The sequence below is a fragment of the Nerophis lumbriciformis genome, linkage group LG04 (genome assembly GCF_033978685.3).
Source record: "Nerophis lumbriciformis linkage group LG04, RoL_Nlum_v2.1, whole genome shotgun sequence".
Taxonomy (NCBI): domain Eukaryota; kingdom Metazoa; phylum Chordata; class Actinopteri; order Syngnathiformes; family Syngnathidae; genus Nerophis; species Nerophis lumbriciformis.
The window spans coordinates 61,000,667-61,025,950 of record NC_084551.2 but is presented as its reverse complement, the minus strand read 5'-3'; the positions used below and the strand labels follow the sequence as shown (position 1 = coordinate 61,025,950).

Genomic DNA, 25,284 nt, shown 5'->3' with positions numbered 1-25,284 from the left:
AAGCCTATTCTGTGTTTTGTTCTTTGTTTTCACCGACAGTCCTGAACGCACCGCACGCATAACTCCCCATTTGCGCATGCGCTAATCACGTCCACCCAGCCACGTAGCTTAGCCTAGCTGTTAGCTTGCAAGCCGCAGCCAGGAGCAACTGCAGTCAGCAACAGGACGTGTAAAGGCGCACTTTTGTCCAACTTTTTGCTATTTTATCGTCTGCAATCATGACGAGATACCTACGGCCACCGAACTCCTCTCTCTTTGTCCGGAATATCTCCGACGAAGTCAGGTACGTTCTGGACGAAGCGTCCGTTAGCATGCTTGAGCTAAACGTGCTAGCGCAACTTGAGCCTTTGTTGGTAAATTACCTCGAATATTTTAATATTGTCGTGTTTAGTTCGGCTTGACGCACTAAATGTTCTATTCCTGAGAACAATGCCATTATTTCAAATACATTCTAATAAAGAAAACGTTATTGTTGTATATAGCATTGATGACGTCACGTCCGGCAGTGAAGTTAATGTTACGGTCACCTTTTAAAGACCGGAAGTTCTTAAAATAAAACATGTCGCTGCTGTAGATACCGCCATTTATTATTTACTCATAAAGATATATATATATAAATAATTATATATTCTTACCTACATACGATATGGTCTAAAAATAAAATATCCCATTTAAAAAAAAAATCGATATATGCTGGTTTTAATACAAATGACAGGTCATTTTACTTTTGTTTGATCAAAAACTACCATTAATGACACTGCATCTTAGTCTTAGCAAATAAACAAATTATATTTATACAAGGTTCTTTTGAGACCAGATGGAAATTGGGCTTTTTTAAGAACTAAATTAAGAGCTTCCTTTGGGAGGCAATACTTCTGCTTGAATAATATACTTACCGGTATGTGGACAAACATTTAGCATTGCACACTGCATGCAAATAAACTGCAATATACCAATAAATATACCATCCCATCCATTTTGTACCCCTCAGAATAATCATTAAATAGTAATACAAATCAACTAGGGCTGAAACTAACAATTCATTTGATCATCGATTAATCTGCCGATTATTACTTCGATTAATCGATTAATAATCGGATAAAAGAGACAGACTACATTTCTATCCTTTCCAGTATTTTATTCGGGGAAAAACAGCATACTGGCACCATACTTATTTTGATTAATGTTTCTCAGCTGTTTGTACATGTTGCAGTTTATAAATAAAGGTTTATAAAAATAAAAAAAATTGCCTATGCGCATAGCATAGGTCCAACGAATCGATGACTAAATTAATCGCCAACTATTTTTATAATCGATTTAATCGATTAGTTGTTGCAGCCCTAAAATCAACCAGATCAATAAAGTGCAAACTTAAAACTTCTGTCTCTGTGAATAAAAATGTAGCATTGCACATTGGGTGCAAATAAATACATTCCAGTAGATAAATAAAAAAAGATACCACTAATCATTAAACAGTAATGAAAATCAATCAGATCAATATAGTGGAAATGTAAAACTTTTGTTTTGAATAAAAAAAACTACTCTAAATATAAAGGTAGTATTGTACATTGTATGGAAATAAATAAAGAAGTCAAATATTGAGATGATTACATAGTAGTTTGCACAACAAAAAACTCAAATATATCAATTAAATCGATATATCGCCCAGGTGTAATACATATCCAGCCGGATGTTATTATCGGTATGCTTTTAATTTGGAAAGGTAATACGTTTGTTTCCGGTAAGACAATCATTACAAATAAAGACTAGACAGAATGATCATCATTGTTGTTGTTTTTTACGTGTTATGATATTTTGATATAACATTGTACTAAAACATTTTAAAATAAATATTTAATCCAACTTTTTTGTAGTGTTACTCGCGGTGTATGGCGGCAATATTCAGATGTTTTGTGTCTTTTTAATTGCTGAAATTGTGAGAACTGTACAAGAATGAAGTTGCAAGATAGGACTTTCACACAAACACTTGTAAATAAAAGGCGATTTGTTTGCAAAGTTGTGCTAAAAAGTAGGCACCACTCCTAGCATGAAGTAAGTTGTGATTGTTTATAATTTATTATAAATTCTAGATGATACAAATAAAATGTCTCTGGTAATGAACAATAGTAATACAATTGTAAAGATTAACATATAAGAGGTTGATGTTTTTTATTTTGTTGAGTGGTTTTTCAGTACAAATCACCCAAACTGTCATCTTTTTTTTCTATTTTGCTGTAAATGTGTGATGCTTCTTTTCAGCTTCAATTCAAATGTGTTGTATTGACTGTGTGTTGACTTCAATTCAAACCTTTAACACGTAGAAGTGTATAGATTGTGTGTATTCACACTCACATACTCAGATTGTGGGCTTCAGCTCCAAGGTGGCCATGCCAGCCACCGGAATAAATGTGTTTATTTCATGACACTTTAGGCCAGAAGATTTACGACGTGAGTTTGGTCGTTATGGGCCTGTTGTAGACGTCTACATTCCACTTGACTTCTATACGCGGCGAGCAAGAGGATTTGCTTACATTCAATATCCTTTATTATTTTCTTGTGTGTTCATCCATCCTGAGGGCGCTCACTGCTAACTACTATTTCTTCTGTTGTTACCTCAGAATGGTAAAGATACAGTTCTGGAGTTCTGCCCGCCCATTCTTTCTCCCCAAAGAAAGAGAGAAAGCGAAAGTAGTCGAGAGTAGATTGCAGCCAAAGACCAGAAGCGCTAGAACGCACAGAGCAAAAGCATGAAGATGCACAAAGGAGAAAAAGCCAAAGGACAGAAAAGCAAAGTGTTTATTGGGCAAAGACAAGCGGTGAATTCGTCTGCCAAGGCATTAAAGAGCAAGCTCAAGGTCAAAGGTCAAGCATGTTACAAAGGTAACCAAACAAACTTTACGTATCCTCCTCTAACCTGATTCACCTGCGACATTTGTCTTGTCCACCAATCACAGACTTGTTATTGCAATCTTGATCCACATATCAATGATGATGATGGCCAGCAAAGAATGTGTTCATGTTCTAATGTCACCACAAAAACAAAAAGCCTTAACACATGTCAGCACGTTCGAAGACGTCAGCGATGCCGAGGACGCCCTCCACTACCTGGACCGCAAGTGGGTGTGTGGGCGCCAGATCGAGATCCAGTTCGCCCAAGGAGACCGCAAGAGTAAGAGCGCCTAAACTCAGCTTTTCCCCTTCAAAGCACCGTGTTTTCCAGACTATAAGCCGCTACTTTTTCCCCAAGCTTAGAACCCAAAGGTGCGACCAACCTAATGGATTTTTGTATGCTATCTGCTAAATTCTGGAATGGATTTAGCAAAGAAAGCACACCATGTACTAAAATGATCCATTTTAAGAAACAGTTCAAACTCAAAAGTGTTTACAAAGTACAAGGCAGAAGAATCCTGATTAAACATATTGAACATCATATTAAAAAGGAGAAAATCTTACTCATCTTATAAAGCAGTGTTTTTCAACCACACACTAGTGTGCCGTGAGTAGGGATGTCCCGATCCAGGTTTTTGCACTTCCGATCCGATACCGATATTGTTTTTGCATTTCCGATCCGATACCGATACTGACCGATACTGGCCTATCCGAGCATGTATTAAAGTTATTTAGCCTACTTAGTTGTCAGAATCATGTTGAAAAGGGTTTTAGTACTCTTGATAACAACTAGCCAGCTGAATTAGGGGAGTTTGAATAATACACAATGGTTGGTAACAAGAAACTGACCTGTTTATTCAAGGATAAACACAAAATAGACAAAATGATACATGACAAACAGAAATGGCATCATTGAACTCGGGCTGGGCGATATGGCCTTTTTTTAATATTGCGATATTTTAAGGCCATATTGCGATACACGATATATATCTCGATATTTTGCCTTAGCCTTGAATGAACACTTGATACATATAATCACAGCAGTATGATGATTCTATGTGTTTTGATTGATTGATTGAGACTTTTATTAGTAGGTTGCACAGTGAAGTACATATTCCGTACAATTGACCACTAAATGGTAAGACCCCAATAAGTTTTTCAACTTGTTTAAGTCGGGGTCCACTTAAATTGATTCATGATACAGATATATACTATCAGATATATACTATCATCATAATACAGTCATCACACAAGATAATCACATTGAATTATTTACATTATTTATAATCCAGGGTGTGGAGGGGGCGCCGGATGTAAGTGTCAAAAAGACAGCCAAAAGAGTTTGATATGAGAATAAATCTAAAGTTAAAATATAGGGTAGAAATGCACCCATTTGCAGGAAATGTAGTCTTGATTTTCAAAATTTTCTTTCAAGGCTTGCATGTCTACATTAAAACATTCTTCTTCATACTGCATTAATATATGCTACTTTTAAACTTTCATGCAGAGAAGGAAATCACAACTAAAAAAATCACTAATTTTTTCATACGGTGTTGATGTGGACATTTTTGCCTGCCTCTGCATTTTGATGGTGTGGGCGTGTGGCACCGAATGGAGATAAGCGTCTCGACAGACGTTACAATATTTGAACAATGATGACGAAAACTGTTTTCTCTGTCGTGTCCGTGGGTCGAAAATTGTTATGCGCTTATTTTTTTATTTGATTTTGTGCGTGGCATATAATTGCTATGCGCAGAGGACGCTTCAGCAGGCGCGCACCTTAGCGGCTGCGCTAGCATCACAGCTAACGTTAGCCATGCCGCTACCTCGCTCTCTGCTGGGAGAGGACGTATACGTATGTGACGTATGACGTGACAGTATGTGACGTATGACGTGACAGTATGTGACGTATGACGTGACAGTATGTGACGTGTGTAAGAAGGTGCGCTCGCTGTCTGTGAGAGGGAGACACAGGAAAGAGTGAGAAAAGCCTGTCGTGTAATGCCAGCAGCTAAAAGCAACTGCGTGAGAATTGTGGCTGTGTTGAAGGTGTGCTGGAAAATGCGGAACGGAAATTACGGAGCAGCAGAAAAGTGGAATGTTTTATTTAAATCGGTGCGTTGGAAAACACGGACCGGAGTTTTTTTTTAAACTGGATCTGGATCGGCATTTTCCCATGCCTTGCCGATACGCAATTTTTGGCAAATATCGGACATCCCTAGCCGTGAGATTATCTAATTTCACCTATTTGGTTCAAAAATATGTTTTGCAAACCAGTAATTATAGTCTGCAAATGATGTGTTGTTGTTGAGTGTCGGTGCTGGGCAGAGTAACCGTGTAATACTCTTCCATATCAGTATGTGTCATTAGGTAGCTAATTGCTTTGTAGATGTCGGAAACAGCGGGAGGCAGTGTGCAGGTAAAAAGGTGTCTAATGATAAAACCAAAAATAAACAAAAGGTGAGTGCACCCTAAGAAAAGGCATTGAAGCTTAGGGAAGGCTATGCAGAACAAAACTATAACTGAACTGGCTAAACAAAGACAGAATGCTGGAGGACAGCAAAGACTTACTGTGGAGCAAAGACAAAGTACATCCGAACATGACATGACAATCAACAATGTCCCCACAAAGAATGAAGAAAACAACTGAAATATTCTGATTGCTAAACCAAAGCATATGCGGGAAATATCGCTCAAAGGAAGACATGAAACTGCTACAGGAAAGTACCAAAAAAAGAGAAAAAGCCACCAAATTAGGAGCGCAAGACAATAAGTAAAACACTACACACAGGAAAACAGCAAAAAAGTCCAAATAAGTCAGGGTGTGATGTGACAGGTGGTGACAGTACACCTACTTTGAGACAAGACCTATAGTGATGTATGCTTGGTTATGCTTTAAAGTCATATCCAACAATTGCGACAACGACTTTTTACTGTCAACTGAGTTTTATTTTTTTAATGACTTCTACTGGTGGTGTGCCTCCGCATTTTTTCAACGTAAAAAATAAGCCTTGGCTCAAGAAAGGTTGAAAAACACAGTTATAAAGGATGAATAAAGATGTCAGACTTTTCTGTTTTGTTTTATTGTTTGGAAACATTCACAAAATCTTTTTGTGTAAATAACTAATTTCACATAGCATATATCTGCGACTTCTAAAATGTAGTAAGTGCTGCTTATATACTGGTGCTGCTTACAGTCTGGAAAATACAGTACTCACTGGAACCTTCTAAAGGCCAACCACACAGTTCTGTGTGGTTGGCTACAATAGTTTAAAACAAATGAAGTGCACTTTTGTGCATGATGTCACACAAGATATTTCAATAAGTGTCGAATAAAAATGAGCTGCATAATAGGAAATCAAATAGTGTATGTCCTTCACTATGTGGTAGGTTCCTGCGGACGTTATCTCCTGTTGACTATTTTTTTCATACAGTGTTGATGTGGAAATGGTGTTGATGTGCAGGTTGCTTCGGCATTTTGTTGGTGTGGCACCAGCCGGAGATGTTGACATGCGGAGTTTCAAGCACTCTTCATTCTCTAGCGCAGGGGTGCTCATTACGTCGATCGCGATCTACCGGTCGATCTCGGAGGGTGTGTCAGTCGATCACCAGCCAGGCATTAAAAAAATAGTCCTAAAAATGAGCGATCATAAATCTTCACTATGACGTCACTTTCGTCACTTGATTGACATTCACGGCACCCGAGGGTCTTCTGAGATGACGCTGGCTGCTGCCAGCTCATTAAAATTACCGACTGGAAGGCGATAAACACTTTATTTCAACAGACTCTGGCGCCGTACCTGTCGTCAAAACTCCAAAGACCGACTGCACAGTTGCACAATAAAAGCTCTGCTTCATCCTGCCTGCGCTACCAAAATAAGAGTCTCAGAAAGCTGGCGTGCACAAGCTAGCAAGCTACGGACTTTGTCGACAATGTATTTCTTGTAAAGTGTATACAAAGGAGTACGGAAGCTGGACAAATAAGATGCCAAAAACCAACCACTTTTTATGTGGTATTGGACAGAAAGGAGGACTTTTTTTCTCCTCCATTTGAAAATGCGGATGTTATCGTCACCACTGTCTGATTCCAATCAATGCAAGTCATCAGAATCAGGTAATACACCAACTTATATTCTTGTCTTCATGAAAGAAAGGAATCTATATGTGTTAAACATGCCTGTATTATCTTTAACCACCTTTAAGTTGTTAACAATATTAACTATATGTGTTAAACATGCTTGTATTATCTTTAACCACCTTTAAGTTGTTAACAATATTAACTATTTGTGTTAAACATGCTTGTATTATTTTTAACCACCTTTAACTTGTTAACAATATTAACTATGTGTTAAACATGCTTGCATTATCTTTAAACACCTTTAACTTGTTAACTATATTAACTATATGTATTAAACATACTTGTATTATCATTAAACACCTTTAATGTATTAACAATATTAACTATATGTGTTAAACATGCTTGCATTATCATTAAACACCTTTAACTTGTTAACAAAAACATATATTTCATAAATAAGTACCGTATTTTCCGCACTATAAGGCGCACCGGATTATTAGCCGCACCTTCTATGAATTACATATTTCATAATTTTGTCCACCAATAAGCCGCCCCGGACTATAAGCCGCGCCTACGCTGCGCTAAAGTGAATGTCAAAAAAACGCTGCGCTAAAGTGAATGTCAAAAAAACAGTCAGATAGTTCAGTCAAACTTTAATAATATATTGAAAACCAGCGTTCTAACAACTCTGTCCCAAAATGTACGCAAATGTGCAATCACAAACATAGTAAAATTCAAAATGGTGTAGAGCAATAGTAACATAATGTTGCTCGAACGTTAATGTCACAACACACAAAATAAACATAGCGCTCACCTTCTGAAGTTATTCTTCATTCGTAAATCCTTCGAATTCTTCGTCTTCGGTGTCCGAATTGAAAAGTTGCGCAAGCGTGGTATCCAAAATGGCCGGTTCCGTCTCGTCGAAGTCATCGGGAGTCAGTGTCGCTGTTGTTCTGTGAATCCTGCCTTCCGGAAAGCTCGGACCACAGTTGTGACCGAAATATCTGCCCAGGCATTTACGATCCACTGGCAGATGTTGGCGTATGTCGTCCGGCGCTGTCTGCCCGTCTTAGTGAAGGTGTGTTCGCCTTCGGAGCTGTGTGAAAAAAGCCACCCGGCCTCTTCGCGTAAACTTCCCTTAACCACTCGCTCATCTTTTCTTCATCCATCTATCCCTTCGAGTTAGCTTTTATGATGACGCCGGCTGGAAAGGTCTCTTTTGGCAAGGTCTTCCTTTTGAATATCACCATGGGTGGAAGTTTCTGGCCATTAGCATGGCAAGCTAGAACCACAGTGAAGGATGACTTCTCATTCCCTGTGGTGCGAATATTCACCGTACGTGCTCCCGTTCCACAGTGCGGTTCACAGGAATATCAGTTGCTGTGAAATACGGTAGTAATCCGTGTGCGGATGGAGAGATTGCGTCTTTTTATGAACCGGATCGCTTAGTAGGAGCCATTTTGTGGTCTTTACAGATGTAAACAGGAAATGAAACGTACGGTGATATCCGCGCGTTTTTTCTTCTTCTTCCGGGGGCGGGCGGTAGCTTACAGTAGAAGAAGAAGCGCTTCCTGTTCTATGGGGGCGGGTGAAGCGCTTCCTGTTCTATGGGGGCGGGTGCTTACCTTGGCGGTTGCTTGCGTAGAAGAAGAAGCGCTTCCTGTTCTACCGGGAAAAAAGATGGCGGCTGTTTACCGAAGTTGCGAGATCGAAACTTTATGAAAATGAATCGTAATAAAGCGCACCGGGTTATAAGGCGCACTGTTAGCTTTTGAGAAAATTTGTGGTTTTTAGGTGCGCCTTATAGTGCGGAAAATACGGTAAATATAAATGATATATATGAATGAAGTAGATCCCCACGACTTGATCTATTGAAAAGTAGCTCGCCTGCAGAAAAAGTGTGAGCACCCCTGCTCTAGCGGGTGACTTTTCAAATGATGCTACGTATTAGCAGTAATAATGCTACTTTTTGTAGCAACGCTTTTACTTGACGGTTGTCTGTTCAACATCTTCCCGCTTGAAGCCAAACCACCGCCAGACGATGGACCCCCTGCTGTTTTTCATTGGAATTAATTCTTCCTTCAGTTGTTGCCAGATTGGCACCACCTCTCTCTCGTATTACCACTCGCACCACTCCGCTAGCATCACAGCTAACGTTACTATGCCGCTACGAGGGTGTATGACAAGTATGTGACATATGTAAGAAGGTGTGCTTGGTTTATGTCTCTGTGAGGAGGAGAGACAAGAGTGAGAAGAGCCTGTAGTGTAATGCCTGCAGCTAAAAGCAACTGCGTGAGAACGTATACTCCTATATCACCATATAGTCATTTTCTATATCGCACAAAGACAAACCCGACAAAGCCTACTTAGAATACGTTAAAAAAAGAAACATATTTGTCTTTTATAGGGATTTTGAATGATAGAATTACAAAAAAGTGCAGTTCCCCTTTTAAACACATTGTACTTTTTAAGAGATAAACCATAGCAATAAAGCTACGCATTATCCATCATTTAGTCCAGGGGTGCTCACACTTTTTCTGCAGGCGAGCTACTTTTCAATTGATCAAGTCGTGGGGATCTACCTCATTCATATATATAATTTACATTTACTTATTTATGAAATATATGTTTTTGTTAACAAGTTAAAGGTGTTTAATGATAATGCAAGCATGTTTAACACATATAGTTAATATTGTTAAAAAATTAAAGGTGTTTAATGATAATACAAGCATGTTTACTACATATAGTTAATATTGTTAACAAGTTAAAGGTGTTTAAAGATAATGCAAGCGATAATGCAAAGATATATGTTTAACACATATAGTTAATATTGTTAATAAGTTAAAGGTGTTTAATGATAATACAAGCATGTTTAACACATATAGATTCCTTTCTTTCATGAAGACAAGAATATAAGTTGGTGTATTACCTGATTCTGATGACTTGCATTGATAGGAATCAGACAGTGGTGCTGATAAGGTCCGCATTTTCGAATGGAGGAGAAAAAAAGTCCTCCTTTCTGTCCAATACCACATGAAAGTGGTTGGTTTTTGGCATCTTATTGGTCCAGCTTCCGTACTCCTTTGTATACACTTTACAAGAAATACATTGTCGGCAAACTCCATAGCTTGCTAGCTTGTGCACGCCAGCTTTCTGAGACTCTTATTTTGTTAGCGCAACTGTGCAGTCGGTCTTTGGAGGTTTGACGACAGGTACGGCGCCAGAGTCTGTTGAAATAAAGTGTTTCTTGCCTTCCAGCCGGTAATTTTAATGAGCTGGCAGCAGCCAGCGTCTTCTCAGAAGACCCTCGAGTGCCGTGAATGTCAATCAAGTGACGAAAGTGACGTCATAGTGAAGATTTATGATCGCTCATTTTTAGGACTTTTTTTTTTAATGCCTGGCTGGTGATCGACTGACACACCCTCCGAGATCGACCGGTAGATCGTGATCGACGTAATGAGCACCCCTGATTTAGTCCATAGCTTTGCAGTCCAATATACAACAAAAAATGTAAAGTAAAACCTGTAAATCAACGTCCTCGCCAACATTTCACGGAAAATCAAAGACTTGAAAGATTAGTGTTTTCCATACATGCCAGACATGCAGAAGAGTGGATGGTTTCTCTCTTGTCCTGTACTCTGGAGCAAGCCTCCAAGCTCGGGCAGGAGAGCATACATTTGTCATTTCAAAAACCATTAAAGGAAAAATGACACATGTTGTCTAATATGCAGGTCGATTTTTTTGTTTCCCGAGGTATGGCTGCTGTCCTTTCTTCAAAGTGAGTTTGCACCATGTCAGCAGGATTCTTTGTCACAAATATAAATAAAAATAACACTTTTAGCCATATGTTTACATTGCATGATCACATACTTGCCAACCCTCCCGAATTTTCCGGGAGACTCCCGAAATTCAGCGCCTCTCCCGAAAACCTCCCGGGACAAATATTCTCCCGAAAATCTCCCGATTTTCAGCCGGAGCTGGAGGCCACGCCCCCTCCAGCTCTATGCGGACCTGAGTGAGGACAGACTTTTTTCACTACGGGAGGACAACAGGGTGACAAGAACTAAATCATCCAGACTAGAGATACATTGTATTATTATGTTTATCTTACCTAAAAAAATAGATATTTATTAATTTAAAAAAAAAAAACTAAATGCATTTTTACTATATTTTGCTAAAAACATCAAAATTAATTGTATTTTTATTTTTATTTTTTCTGACTCCTTATTACATCCAGCCATAGAATTTTACATTAAAATAAACATCCATCCATCCATCCATTTTCTACCGCTTAATCCCTCCGGGGTAGCAGCTGGAGCCTTAAAATAAACATATTTGAAATAATTAATTTTAAATTATTATAATAATTCATTTAAAATGACCATATTTAATTATTAAAATAATTGCTTGTTTATCAACAACTTTAGCATTTTATTCACTACATTTTGAAGCTCTCAGAAGCCAAGTTATGTTATATTCCTTAATATTTATTTATGCAAGTTTGAAGTATCAATTATCCAAACACAGTTTTGTTTGCATATTTTCAGGATGTAGATATATATATATATATATATATATATATATATATATATATATATATATATACACAGGTAAAAGCCAGTAAATTAGAATATTTTGAAAAACTTGATTTATTTCAGTAATTGCATTCAAAAGGTGTAACTTGTACATTATATTTATTCATTGCACACAGACTGATGCATTCAAATGTTTATTTCATTTAATTTTGATGATTTGAAGTGGCAACAAATGAAAATCCAAAATTCCGTGTGTCACAAAATTAGAATATTACTTAAGGCTAATACAAAAAAGGGATTTTTAGAAATGTTGGCCAACTGAAAAGTATGAAAATGAAAAATATGAGCATGTACAATACTCAATACTTGGTTGGAGCTCCTTTTGCCTCAATTACTGCGTTAATGCGGCGTGGCATGGAGTCGATGAGTTTCTGGCACTGCTCAGGTGTTATGAGAGCCCAGGTTGCTCTGATAGTGGCCTTCAACTCTTCTGCGTTTTTAAAAAGTTAAAAAGTTAAAGTACCAATGATTGTCACACACACTAGGTGTGGCGAGATTATTCTCTGCATTTGACCCATCACCCTTGATCACCCCCTGGGAGGTGAGGGGAGCAGTGGGCAGCAGCGGTGGCCGCGCCCGGGAATCATTTTGGTGATTTAACCCCCAATTCCAATTTTGGGTCTGGCATTCTGCATCTTCCTTTTCACAATACCCCACAGATTATCTATGGGGCTAAGGTCAGGGGAGTTGGAGTTAGAACAGAAATACCATGGTCCGTAAACCAGGCACGGGTAGATTTTGCGCTGTGTGCAGGCGCCAAGTCCTGTTGGAACTTGAAATCTCCATCTCCATAGAGCAGGTCAGCAGCAGGAAGCATGAAGTGCTCTAAAACTTGCTGGTAGACGGCTGCGTTGACCCTGGATCTCAGGAAACAGAGTGGACCGACACCAGCAGATGACATGGCACCCCAAACCATCACCCAACCATGCAAATTTTGCATTTCCTTTGGAAATCGAGGTCCCAGAGTCTGGAGGAAGACAGGAGAGGCACAGGATCCACGTTGCCTGAAGTCTAGTGTAAAGTTTCCACCATCAGTGATGGTTTGGGGTGCCATGTCATCTGCTGGTGTCGGTCCACTCTGACCCAAAAACGCAGAAGAGTTGAAGGCCACTATCAGAGCAACCTGGGCTCTCATCACACCTGAGCAGTGCCAGAAACTCATCGACTCCATGCCACGCCGCATTAACGCAGTAATTGAGGCAAAAGGAGCTCCAACCAAGTATTGAGTATTGTACATGCTCATATTTTTCATTTTCATACTTTTCAGTTGGCCAACATTTCTAAAAATCCCTTTTTTGTATTAGCCTTAAGTAATATTCTAATTTTGTGACACACGGAATTTTGGATTTTCATTTGTTGCCACTTCAAATCATCAAAATTAAATGAAATAAACATTTGAATGCATCAGTCTGTGTGCAATGAATAAATATAATGTACAAGTTACACCTTTTGAATGCAATTACTGAAATAAATCAAGTTTTTCAAAATATTCTAATTTACTGGCTTTTACCTGTGTGTGTGTGTGTGTGTGTATATATATATATATATATATATATGTATGAAATACTTGACTTGGTGAATTCTAGCTGTCAATATACTCCTCCCCTCTTAACCACGCCATGCCCCACCCCTGACCACGCCCCCACCTCCCGAAATCGGAGGTCTCAAGGTTGGCAAGTATGCCTGATCATAACCTAGTTTAGTTTACTTGGAGCGCCAGAGAGCCTTGAAGTACGTCTCAAGTGTGGTCGGAAATCTTTATCTAGGGTGAAAAACTCAAGAGGGCAGGATATAATGCTTCAAATATATTGTAAAGTTAGTTTAGAAAATTGCAAACAGTCCCTTTAATGAGCAGCCAGTGTTACTGTGCCCCACCTTCTTCATCTTGTTTGTAACGTTGGAAATAAAACTACTAAAAGAAGTGACAAAAAAGTAAATGTTTAGTTCTAAACTATCTTTAAAAATAGCTTTGTAATGCAACAAACTGACTTTTGGCCTCAGAGGTTCCAGTGTACTAAAGTTGCTTAATATCTGCTCTTGGATCTCAAGCTCCCAACCAGATGAAGACCAAGGAGCGGCATTCTCCGCGCAGTTTCGACGACGACGGCCACCGCAGACGCTCCCGGAGCCGCAGCTACGACCGCCGCTGGTCCCGCAGCCCCTCCTACGAACGCCGACCTCGGCGCAGGTCCGATAGCCCCAGAGAGTACGATGTCGATCATTGAACACGCTCTTTGAGTTGTTTAGTCACACCTGATGGTTGTCTTCCTGCTCCTGCTCCAGGTCACGCTCCTACAGCCGACACGGGCGCAGCAGAAGCCATGAAAATGACATGTGAGTGTATAGTAAAATAAAACACAGGTGTATCATTTTAGCCAGAAGCCTGAAGAAAGTGGTGTCAGGACCAGAGACAATATTTACATCTGTTTTTCTTCTTCGCGGGTTAATTGACACCATGGTCAACTAGCTTGAGCAAAGTATTAATACAAGTGAGAGTTGGAGCAGAAAATGATGTTGAAATAGATAATAAAGAGCTTTCATAGAGTCCTGAAAGAAGTGGCTCATAAAGGTCATAAAGTCAGGAAAAAACTAGTGCTTTGGATGGAAATGTCTCTTAAGAATATCACTTTCATCATCTTGTGGAGTACAATCGAACCATGCTCGTGTCTGCAGTGATCGCTTTGTAAAATGTTTGTTTGAACATTTACATTTTTTGAGAAACTTTCTGTGATGCAATAGAGTTTATTCTCCACTACAAAAGTAGTGTTTGAGAGCAGAACTAAACGTAAAGAAAAGACAAGAAATCGCATTAGTTTGTGTTCTTTTGTGGTTGCTCTGCCTAAACATAACTACAAAGACCCGCATGTGCAAATAATCTAACGTCATGTTAAGTCCTAGTAATAAATCACAATCAGAATAGTTTTTATTGCCATTGTTTGAGGACGGCTTCACAAACTAGGAATTTTACTTGGTGCAATCGTGCAACATAAAACCCATAATAGAATAACATGAGCTGTAACTGAGCTATCAGATCTTGTTATTGTGTATGTATGTATATATATATATATATATATATATATATATATATATATATACACATACATACATACATATGTAAACTATAAAAAAATATTGTGATTGTTGGTCCAATCTCTAGGGGTGTAACGGTACACAAAAATTTCGGTTCGGTACATACCTCGGTTTAGAGGTCACGGTTTGGTTCATTTTCGGTACAGTAAGAAAACAACAAAATACACATTTTTGGGTTATTTATTTACCACATTTGCAAAATCTTCCACCAAAAATATTTTTCTTAGTGTAATATTTGATGTGAAGTAATGGGAACCTTGGATAGGTCAATAATTCATAATAACATTGATTTTGAGTCAATATTATGTTTTGAGCAATGACAGTTTGAAAGAAAAAAAAACAGCTTTGTTTTATTAGTCAACGTTGCAACTTTTTCTAAATGACATTTAACCTTAAAGCTTTTTTATTTCACTTTTGTTATGTTTTTGTTTATTTGAATAGTATTTTTAGAATGTGCCGTGGGCCTTTAAAACATTAGCTGTGGGCCGCAAATGGCCTCCGAGGCACACTTTTGACACCCCTGTTATAGATAATAAAAAATTAAATGTGATAAATCTATGGATAAAAAGCAGAGCCTGGCGACGCATGCGCGTTTATCATAACTCTCTCTCTCTCTCTCTGTCTCTGCCCCTCCCTCACCAATGCTGCTGCGCGCACAATTTGTTTTGTTTTTAACCCCTTCTTAACCCTGAACGTACATTGAAAATACACGCAACCCTAACTCAAAATATCGGACATTTGAGGCATTTAAGAAACTCCGCCCTGACAGCTCCGCAAAAGAGGACATGTCCGGTGAAAAGAGGACGTATGGTCAGTCTATCCTAGCCCGTTAGCTGCTAGCATGCCGTGTGTTGTGCCTCGGTGTGCATTGTTTACACAACGTGCGTTACGCTACTTAATATGTCCGTGTGGAAACTCATTCGGTACACCTCCGAACCGAAGCAGAACCCCCGTACAGAAACGGTTGAATACAAATACACGTACCGTTACACCCCTAAAATATATATATAATATATGCACTGTATATATAAACAACACTGGGATACATACGTTGTTAAATCATGTATTCATGCAGACAGATTTTGTAAAATGTATTTACATATGTTGTTTCTAAACTGTTCAAACAAAGTTAGTGTCATGGACCCACTAGCTGCAGAAGCTAGCTCTCCAATCAGTGGCCTAGTGGTTAGAGTGTCCGTCCTGAGATGGGTAGGGTGTGAGTTCAAACCCCGGCCGAGTCATACCAAAGACTATAAAAATGGGACCCATTACCTCCCTGCTTGGAATTGGGGGTTAAATCACCAAAATGATTCCCGGGCGCAGCCACCGCTGCTGCCCACTGCTCCCCTCACCTCCCAGGGGGTGATCAAGGGTGATGGGTCAAATGCAGAGAATAATTTCGCCACACCTAGTGTGTGTGTGACAATCATTGGTACTTTAACTTTAACTTTAAGATAAACAAACTTAAAGTCCACGATGACATTTTGGTGAATTTACCAAACTGAAACAATACAAAAATAATGCCATTGTAAATGAATAATGCTAGCAGAATGTGTTGGCATGTTAGCTAATGCTAACAACGCTAGTTTCATTACATTACGATAGCACGAACAAATGTGCCTGAAAACACTCCTACAGAAATCACACATGGGACAGTTTAAATTGTCTTTGTTATACAGGTAAAAGCCAGTAAATTGGAATATTTTGAAAAACTTGATTTATTTCAGTAATTGCATTCAAAAGGTGTAACTTGTACATTATATTTATTCATTGCACACAGACTGATGCATTCAAATGTTTATTTCATTTAATTTTGATGATTTGAAGTGGCAACAAATGAAAATCCAAAATTCCGTGTGTCACAAAATTAGAATATTACTTAATGCAAAAAAGGGATTTTTAGAAATGTTGGCCAACTGAAAAGTATGAAAATGAAAAATATGAGCATGTACAATACTCAATACTTGGTTGGAGCTCCTTTTGCCTCAATTACTGCGTTAATGCGGCGTGGCATGGAGTCGATGAGTTTCTGGCACTGCTCAGGTGTTATGAGAGCCCAGGTTGCTCTGATAGTGGCCTTCAACTCTTCTGCGTTTTTGGGTCTGGCATTCTGCATCTTCCTTTTCACAATACCCCACAGATTTTCTATGGGGCTAAGGTCAGGGGAGTTGGCGGGCCAATTTAGAACAGAAATACCATGGTCCGTAAACCAGCAGATGACATGGCACCCCAAACCATCACTGATGGTGGAAACTTTACACTAGACTTCAGGCAACGTGGATCCTGTGCCTCTCCTGTCTTCCTCCAGACTCTGGGACCTCGATTTCCAAAGGAAATGCAAAATTTGCATGGTTGGGCGATGGTTTGGGGTGCCATGTCATCTGCTGGTGTCGGTCCACTCTGTTTCCTGAGATCCAGGGTCAACGCAGCCGTCTACCAGCAAGTTTTAGAGCACTTTATGCTTCCTGCTGCTGACCTGCTCTATGGAGATGGAGATTTCAAGTTCCAACAGGACTTGGCGCCTGCACACAGCGCAAAATCTACCAGTGCCTGGTTTACGGACCATGGTATTTCTGTTCTAAATTGGCCCGCCAACTCCCCTGACCTTAGCCCCATAGAAAATCTGTGGGGTATTGTGAAAAGGAAGATGCAGAATGCCAGACCCAAAAACGCAGAAGAGTTGAAGGCCACTATCAGAGCAACCTGGGCTCTCATAACACCTGAGCAGTGCCAGAAACTCATCGACTCCATGCCACGCCGCATTAACGCAGTAATTGAGGCAAAAGGAGCTCCAACCAAGTATTGAGTATTGTACATGCTCATATTTTTCATTTTCATACTTTTCAGTTGGCCAACATTTCTAAAAATCCCTTTTTTGTATTAGCCTTAAGTAATATTCTAATTTTGTGACACACGGAATTTTGGATTTTCATTTGTTGCCACTTCAAATCATCAAAATTAAATGAAATAAACATTTGAATGCATCAGTCTGTGTGCAATGAATAAATATAATGTACAAGTTACACCTTTTGAATGCAATTACTGAAATAAATCAAGTTTTTCAAAATATTCTAATTTACTGGCTTTTACCTGTATAACTTGGGACTTCCCACGGGCCGGATTTTGGACGTTGGCAGGCCCGCAGTTTGGGGACCACTTCTCTAGTCTAAATAGATGTGCACGGCAGTACCTGCAGTGAGCGCACTCCTCCAAAAGATGCACAAACAACAACATCTATTTAGTGTGTTTATTTTCTATTCAACTGGCGACCCGCCAAACATCACCCACATAGTCTTGATGAAACCATTCAAACTAGGGTTGATGGTGTGTGCAGTACTCCCAACACCCCGCAGGGGGCGCCAGTGAGGCAGCAGTGGGGTGAGTAGAAGAAGACTACTCATTCAACCCTGGGGGAAATAAATCTAAATAAATTGCAAAATTGTGACTTTTAACAAGGACGGGACGACAAAGTATGAATGTTGTACCCCGGGGGTCGGCAACCCGCGGCTCTGGAGCCGCCCTAGTGGCTCTCTGGAGCTTTTTAAAAAATGTATGAAAAATGGAAAAAGATGAGGGGGAAAAAAATACATTTTTTTGTGTTAATATGGTTTCTGTAGGAGGACAAACATGACACAAGCCTCCCTAATTGTTATAAATCACAATGTTTATATTAAACATGCTTCACTGATTCGAGTATTTGGCGAGCGCCGTTTTGTCCTACTAATTTTGGCGGTCCTTGAACTCACCTTAGTTTGTTTACATGTACAACTTTCTAGGACGTGTTTTATGCCACTTCTTTTTCTGCCTCATTTTGTCCACCAAACTTTTAACGTTGTGCGTGAATGCACAACGGTGAGTTTTGTTGATGTTATTGACTTGTGTGGAGTGCTAATCAGACATATTTGCCCACTGCAAGTTAATCGATGCTAACATGCTATTTAGGCTAGCTATATGTACATATTGCATCATTATACCTCATTTGTAGCTATATTTGAGCTCATTTAGTTTCCTTTAAGTCCTCCTAATTCAATTTGTATCTCATGACACACTATCTGTATGTAATATGGCTTTTAATGTTTTGCGGCTCCAGACAAATTTGTTTTGTATTTTTGGTCCAAAATGGCTCTTTCAACATTTTGGGTTGCCGACCCCTGCCCCGTGCAAGTGCCCCAGTTAGTGTTTCCTGTCGGACCTTTTAAGCGACGGACACTTTGTAACAATAGAAATCCCAGCATGTAAACTTCATCAAACATTTGTAAGTAGATATATTCTTGCATAAATATATATATATTTTTTTGTATTGAAATAGCTGACCTTGTGATGTCTTTGTATTCGTGATCGTGTTCTTTGTCTGAGAGTAAAGATCAAACCTCGTTTAATACTTGCAGTGCTGAATGTGACCAGCAGAGGGCGACACCGCTGCTAGTGAAGCCACAATGTTTGGGGTTTGAATGTTGTGGATTTGTTTTATAATTGTAGTTTATTGTTTTAAAAAAAAAAGCCATAAATTAGCCGCATGGTTGAAAACGCAACAGCTTGTGCAGTAATATTGACACACCACCTGTCTGTCTTCAAATGGTATTCTAGTCATTTATGCTCAGATGAGATGTGTCAATATCAAAATATTACTTCTCTACAATCTCTTTTTGGCAACTAAGAATACATCCAGACACTTAATATTTAACTTCAACTCAACATCGGATCAATAAGACCTTTACAATCTCATTATTATAATAGAAATGGCCAAGTCTTACTATTCGAACACGGTAAAGGCTGAAATAATTTTACATTAACCATGAATGTCAAGTGTTTGTCTCACATATTAATCAGTTGTAGACAAAAGCCCAAGCATGTGTGCTCCTGCTGCGTTTGGAGGAAGTATGAAGGCAAGATTGTTTTATAAACATCTCATGGTTCCATATCACATTTCCGGGACTTACCCAATGAAGACAAAAACAATTTTCAAGGTAAAAGTTGATTTTCATGGCAAAAAATGGTTTTCAAGACAAAAAATTATTTTTAAGGTAAACGTTGATTTTCAAGACAAAAAATTATTTTTAAGGTAAAAGTTCATTGTCATGACACAAAAATGGTTTTCAAGACAAAAAATTATTTTCAAGGTAAATGTTGATTTTTACGACCAAAAAATTACTTTCAAGGTAGAAGTTGATTTTCATGACAAAAAAAATGATTTTCCAGGTAAAAGTTGATTTTCAAGACAAAATGATTTTCATGACAAAAAATGGTTTAGGGCAAAAATTATTGTTACGGTAAAAGTTGATTTTCAAGACAAAAAATGATTTTCATGACAAAAAATTAATTTCAAGGTAAAATTATTTAAGAGTTGATTTTCATGACAAAAAATGATTTAGAAGGTAAAAGTTGCCTTTCAAGACAAAACATTATTTTCAAGGTAAATGTTGATTTTTACAACCAAAAGACTTTCAAGGTAGAAGTTGATTTTCAAGACAAAAAATTATTTTCAAGGTAAAAGTTCATTTTCATGACACAAAAAATGGTTTTCAAGACAAAAAATAATTTTCAAGGTAAAATTTGATTTTCATGACAAAAAATGGTTTAAGACAAAAAAGATTTTCAAGGTACAAGTTCATTTTCATGACACAAAAAATGGTTTTCAAGACAAAAAAATATTTTCAAGGTAAATGTTGATTTTTACGACCAAAAGACTTTCAAGGTAGAAGTTGATTTTCAAGACAAAAAATGATTTTCAAGGTAAAAGTTGATTTTCATGACAAAAAATGGTTTAAGACAAAAAAGATTTTCAAGGTAAAAGTTCATTTTCATGAAACAAAAAATGGTTTTCAAGACAAAAAATAATTTTCAAGGTAAAAGTAGATTTTTATGACAAAAAATGGTTTTCAAGACAAAAATTATTTTTAAGGTAAAAGTTGCTTTTCATGACAAAACATTATTTTTAAGGTAAAAGTTGATTTTTATGACAAAAAATGGTTTTCAAGACAAAAAATAATTTTCAAGGTAAAAGTTGATTTTCATGACAAAAAAAGATTTTCAAGGTAAAAGTTGATTTTCATGACAAAAAATGGTTTAAGACAAAAAAGATTTTCAAGGTACAAGTTCATTTTCATGACACAAAAAATGGTTTTCAAGACAAAAAAATATTTTCAAGGTAAATGTTGATTTTTACGACCAAAAGACTTTCAAGGTAGAAGTTGATTTTCAAGACAAAAAATTATTTTCAAGGTAAAAGTTGATTTTCATGACAAAAAATGGTTTAAGACAAAAAAGATTTTCAAGGTAAAAGTTCATTTTCATGAAACAAAAAATGGTTTTCAAGACAAAAAATAATTTTCAAGGTAAAAGTAGATTTTTATGACAAAAAATGGTTTTCAAGACAAAAATTATTTTTAAGGTAAAAGTTGCTTTTCATGACAAAACATTATTTTTAAGGTAAAAGTTGATTTTTATGACAAAAAATGGTTTTCAAGACAAAAAATAATTTTCAAGGTAAAAGTTGATTTTCATGACAAAAAAAGATTTTCAAGGTAAAAGTTGATTTTCATGACAAAAAATGGTTTAAGACAAAAAAGATTTTCAAGGTACAAGTTCATTTTCATGACACAAAAAATGGTTTTCAAGACAAAAAAATATTTTCAAGGTAAATGTTGATTTTTACGACCAAAAGACTTTCAAGGTAGAAGTTGATTTTCAAGACAAAAAATAATTTTCAAGGTAAAAGTAGATTTTTATGACAAAAAATGGTTTTCAAGACAAAAATTATTTTTAAGGTAAAAGTTGCTTTTCATGACAAAACATTATTTTTAAGGTAAAAGTTGATTTTTATGACAAAAAATGGTTTTCAAGACAAAAAATAATTTTCAAGGTAAAAGTTGATTTTCATGACAAAAAAAGATTTTCAAGGTAAAAGTTGATTTTCATGACAAAAAATGGTTTAAGACAAAAAAGATTTTCAAGGTAAAAGTTCATTTTCATGAAACAAAAAATGGTTTTCAAGACAAAAAATAATTTTCAAGGTAAAAGTTGATTTTTATGACAAAAAATGGTTTTCAAGACAAAAATTATTTTTAAGGTAAAAGTTGCTTTTCATGACAAAACATTATTTTTAAGGTAAAAGTTGATTTTTATGACAAAAAATGGTTTTCAAGACAAAAAATAATTTTCAAGGTAAAAGTTGATTTTCATGACAAAAAAAGATTTTCAAGGTAAAAGTTGATTTTCATGACAAAAAATGGTTTAAGACAAAAAAGATTTTCAAGGTACAAGTTCATTTTCATGACACAAAAAATGGTTTTCAAGACAAAAAAATATTTTCAAGGTAAATGTTGATTTTTACGACCAAAAGACTTTCAAGGTAGAAGTTGATTTTCAAGACAAAAAATTATTTTCAAGGTAAAAGTTCATTTTCATGACACAAAAAATGGTTTTCAAGACAAAAAATATTTTTAAGGTAAAAGTTGCTTTTCATGACAAAACATTATTTTTAAGGTAAAAGTTGATTTTTATGACCAAAAAAATGGTTTTCAAGACAAAAAATAATTTTCAAGGTAAAAGTTGATTTTCATGACAAAAAAAGATTTTCAAGGTAAAAGTTGATTTTCATGACAAAAAATGGTTTAAGACAAAAAAGATTTTCAAGGTACAAGTTCATTTTCATGACACAAAAAATGGTTTTCAAGACAAAAAAATATTTTCAAGGTAAATGTTGATTTTTACGACCAAAAGACTTTCAAGGTAGAAGTTGATTTTCAAGACAAAAAAATGATTTTCAAGGTAAAAGTTGATTTTCATGACAAAAAATGGTTTAAGACAAAAAAGATTTTCAAGGTAAAAGTTCATTTTCATGAAACAAAAAATGGTTTTCAAGACAAAAAATAATTTTCAAGGTAAAAGTTGATTTTTATGACAAAAAATGGTTTTCAAGACAAAAATTATTTTTAAGGTAAAAGTTGCTTTTCATGACAAAACATTATTTTTAAGGTAAAAGTTGATTTTTATGACAAAAAATGGTTTTCAAGACAAAAATTATTTTTAAGGTAAAAGTTGCTTTTCATGACAAAACATTATTTTTAAGGTAAAAGTTGATTTTTATGACAAAAAATGGTTTTCAAGACAAAAATTATTTTTAAGGTAAAAGTTGCTTTTCAAGACAAAACATTATTTTCAAGGTAAAAGTTCATTTTCATGACACAAAAAGTAAAGGTAAATGTTTGATGTTTTACGACCAAAAAGACTTTCAAGGTAGAAGTTGATTTTCAAGACAAAAAATGATTTTCAAGGTAAAAGTTCATTTTCATGACACAAAAAATGGTTTTCAAGATAAAAAATAATTTTCAAGGTAAAAGTTGATTTTTATGACAAAAAATGGTTTAAGACAAAAATTATTTTTAAGGTAAAAGTTGATTTTCGAGACAAAAAATGATTTTCAAGGTAAAAGTTCATTTTTAAGACCAAAAAATGACTTTCAAGGTAGAGTTGATTTTCAAGGCGCTAAACATAATCAGTCCATGAAGATGTTTTAGTGAATTTATTGAGGAATTTGTGTAACTGAAACTATTCCTCTTCCACAGTAGTTTTAGCATATATATATAAACCATTTTTATGTTTAAAAGATCAGTCCACCAAATAGGATTGACATTAAAAAGTATGCAATGTTGTACTTTTGTTTTTGTAACGAGCGCATTGATGACATTCTCTTCTAGAACTACTTTCCACCAAACAGTACTGTTAGGTACCCCTCCGCTTTCTAACAGGTATCATCGGGGAAAAGTTGGTATTGCATAAAATGACCCCTTTTAAAAGGTTAAAACCAAAGGATTGTAATCAGAGCCGAGTCTGAAGCAATTTAAATTAATTGATTTTTGTCAAATTCTAATTGGGATACAAAATGTAATCAAATGATCTTAGATGTTAAGTATCAGCTTTGGTAAATTAGCGGTGGTGTGGCTAGAACAATGTTCAGAAATGTAACAAGTAATTAAAGCTGCAAGCAGCATTGGTCGGGCCCGCATATTTGGCAGGTGCTAGTCCTAAATGTCCCAATACTTTTGTCCAGTGATAGTCATAAGTGTCCCAATACTTTTGTCTACTTTTAGTCTGACGTGTCCCAAGACTTTTGTCTAGTGTACCTACCTTGTCTGCATTGTGTGGGCACGTTGGTGCTTCCTGCTTTTAAGCAGCCATCTTAAAAAAACAGCAGCGCAGCAGCATCAGCGCAGCGGGTCTTTGAAGGGTCATAAAATCAAAACCGGAGCAGTTAGAAAAAAAGCGCTTCTGTCGTAATCACAAGGGTTCAATCTCTCTCCTGTGTTAGTTTGAAGCCGAAACGACAAACGCGCTCAGAGGAGATAGTTTCTGAAGGAAGGTGACCGGTTTTTACAAAAAATGTGTTTTGAAGAGGGAATAGCAAACTTCCTGTTGATTTTTGCTGGGGGTTGTCAATCTATGAAATGTAGGTCTAAGTGAGACCTACATAGAGGTTTTTGTTTCATGTCTCTCCGACCTTCCCAGTGGGAGTTACAGGCAGTTTTGTCATTTTTTTCTTCCGAGGAGCAGTTTTTTGTGCGTTTTATTAAAAAATTGCGCTAGAGCGCAATTTTGAGATTTGGGGTTAGGTTTTTTTATTGGATCGCAATTTGTGCCAGTCCTGATGTGTGAGTTCAGTTCGGTGAGTTTTAAAGCATGTTAAGGGGGTCAAATTACAGCTCAGAGGCAAAAGTGACTGTTTTTAGTACTTTTTTGTCTTGAAGGGGGAATTGCCAACTTCCTGTTGATTTCTGCCCAAGGATGTACAATTATGAAATCTAGGTCTAAGTCAGACCTACATAGAGAATTTTGTTTCATGTCTCTCTGACCTTCGTAGTGGGAGTTACAGGCAGTCTAGTTTTTTTTCCCTAGGGGGCGCAATTGAGTTTTGGGGTTCGGTTTTTTTTATCAAAAGACAATTTTCGTAGGTCCTGATGTGTGGGTCAAATATGGTGAGTTTTGAAGCATGTTAAGTGGGTCAAATTAGTGCTCAAAAAGGCGGCATAATAATAATAAAACCTTAGAAATTCAACAGGTCCTTATGTCCCATTGCATAAGGACTCCCTGTGGGAGTCCTTATGTAATGGGCCATGCGGGCCCTAATAATATTGGAAATACAAGCAGAAATGTCACATGTTTTGAAATGGTTCTGGTAGAAGCTGTATGCCTTATGTTTGTGACCAGGCACAAGAGCGCCGCACACAACCGCCACAGGACCCAGCATGAAGGGACTGGCAGGAACCGCTCAGCGTCCAGCTCCAGGTCCAAAGGCAAGAGTAAAAGGAGCCGGTCCAGGACTTCCGCCGAAGAGTTCCATCAGAACCCCGGTACCCACAAGCGTCCATCAGGACGATCTCCGTCACGGTCTTTGTCCAGGTCTGTGTCCCGCTCACGGTCCAGGTCCTGGGCCGAATGCAAGTCAGGAGGTCGGTGAGCTGCTCCAACCTCTTAAGTTCTAGTCTCCGTTTAATACTTTGATTCATGCTACTAGATAGTAGACTTTTCTGTGTCGTATCCTGAAGGGAATTATAATTATGTTCTGTACTCTTGAATAAAAAGGACATGCATACAACTTGTGAGAAATGTAAATAAATCAGAAAGCACAACAAG

The 25,284-nt window shown here is 37.2% G+C and overlaps 1 protein-coding gene across 3 annotated transcripts; it reads left to right on the top strand.

Annotated features, from left to right (window-relative positions):
* Nucleotides 1-64: 64 nt before the first annotated feature.
* Nucleotides 65-25,246, top strand: srsf10a (serine and arginine rich splicing factor 10a). 3 transcript variants are annotated; one of them, XM_061958711.2, is made up of 6 exons: nt 65-283; nt 2,432-2,536; nt 3,066-3,169; nt 13,612-13,768; nt 13,846-13,896; nt 24,859-25,246. In XM_061958711.2, the coding sequence occupies exons 1-6, from the start codon at nt 219-221 to the stop codon at nt 25,106-25,108; spliced, it is 732 nt and encodes a 243-aa protein (XP_061814695.1). In that variant the 5' UTR covers nt 65-218; the 3' UTR covers nt 25,109-25,246. The 3 variants fall into 3 exon arrangements, with proteins under 3 accessions (XP_061814695.1, XP_061814694.2, XP_061814693.2); XM_061958710.2 differs by lacking the exon at nt 2,432-2,536 and adding an exon at nt 2,619-2,899 and having other exon boundaries at nt 128-283; nt 3,063-3,169; nt 13,612-13,750; XM_061958709.2 differs by lacking the exon at nt 2,432-2,536 and adding an exon at nt 2,619-2,899 and having other exon boundaries at nt 128-283; nt 3,063-3,169.
* Nucleotides 25,247-25,284: the final 38 nt, after the last annotated feature.

What these genes read in the sequence shown, in the direction of transcription:
- srsf10a (XM_061958711.2), top strand. Translation starts at nt 219, where the DNA reads ATGACGAGATACCTACGGCCACCGAACTCCTCTCTCTTTGTCCGGAAT. An exon ending in AATATCTCCGACGAAGTCAG is followed by an intron (nt 284 to 2,431) that starts GTACGTTCTGGA and finishes ATGACACTTTAG; the next exon opens with GCCAGAAGATTTACGACGTG. An exon ending in CGCCCAAGGAGACCGCAAGA is followed by an intron (nt 3,170 to 13,611) that starts GTAAGAGCGCCT and finishes TTGGATCTCAAG; the next exon opens with CTCCCAACCAGATGAAGACC.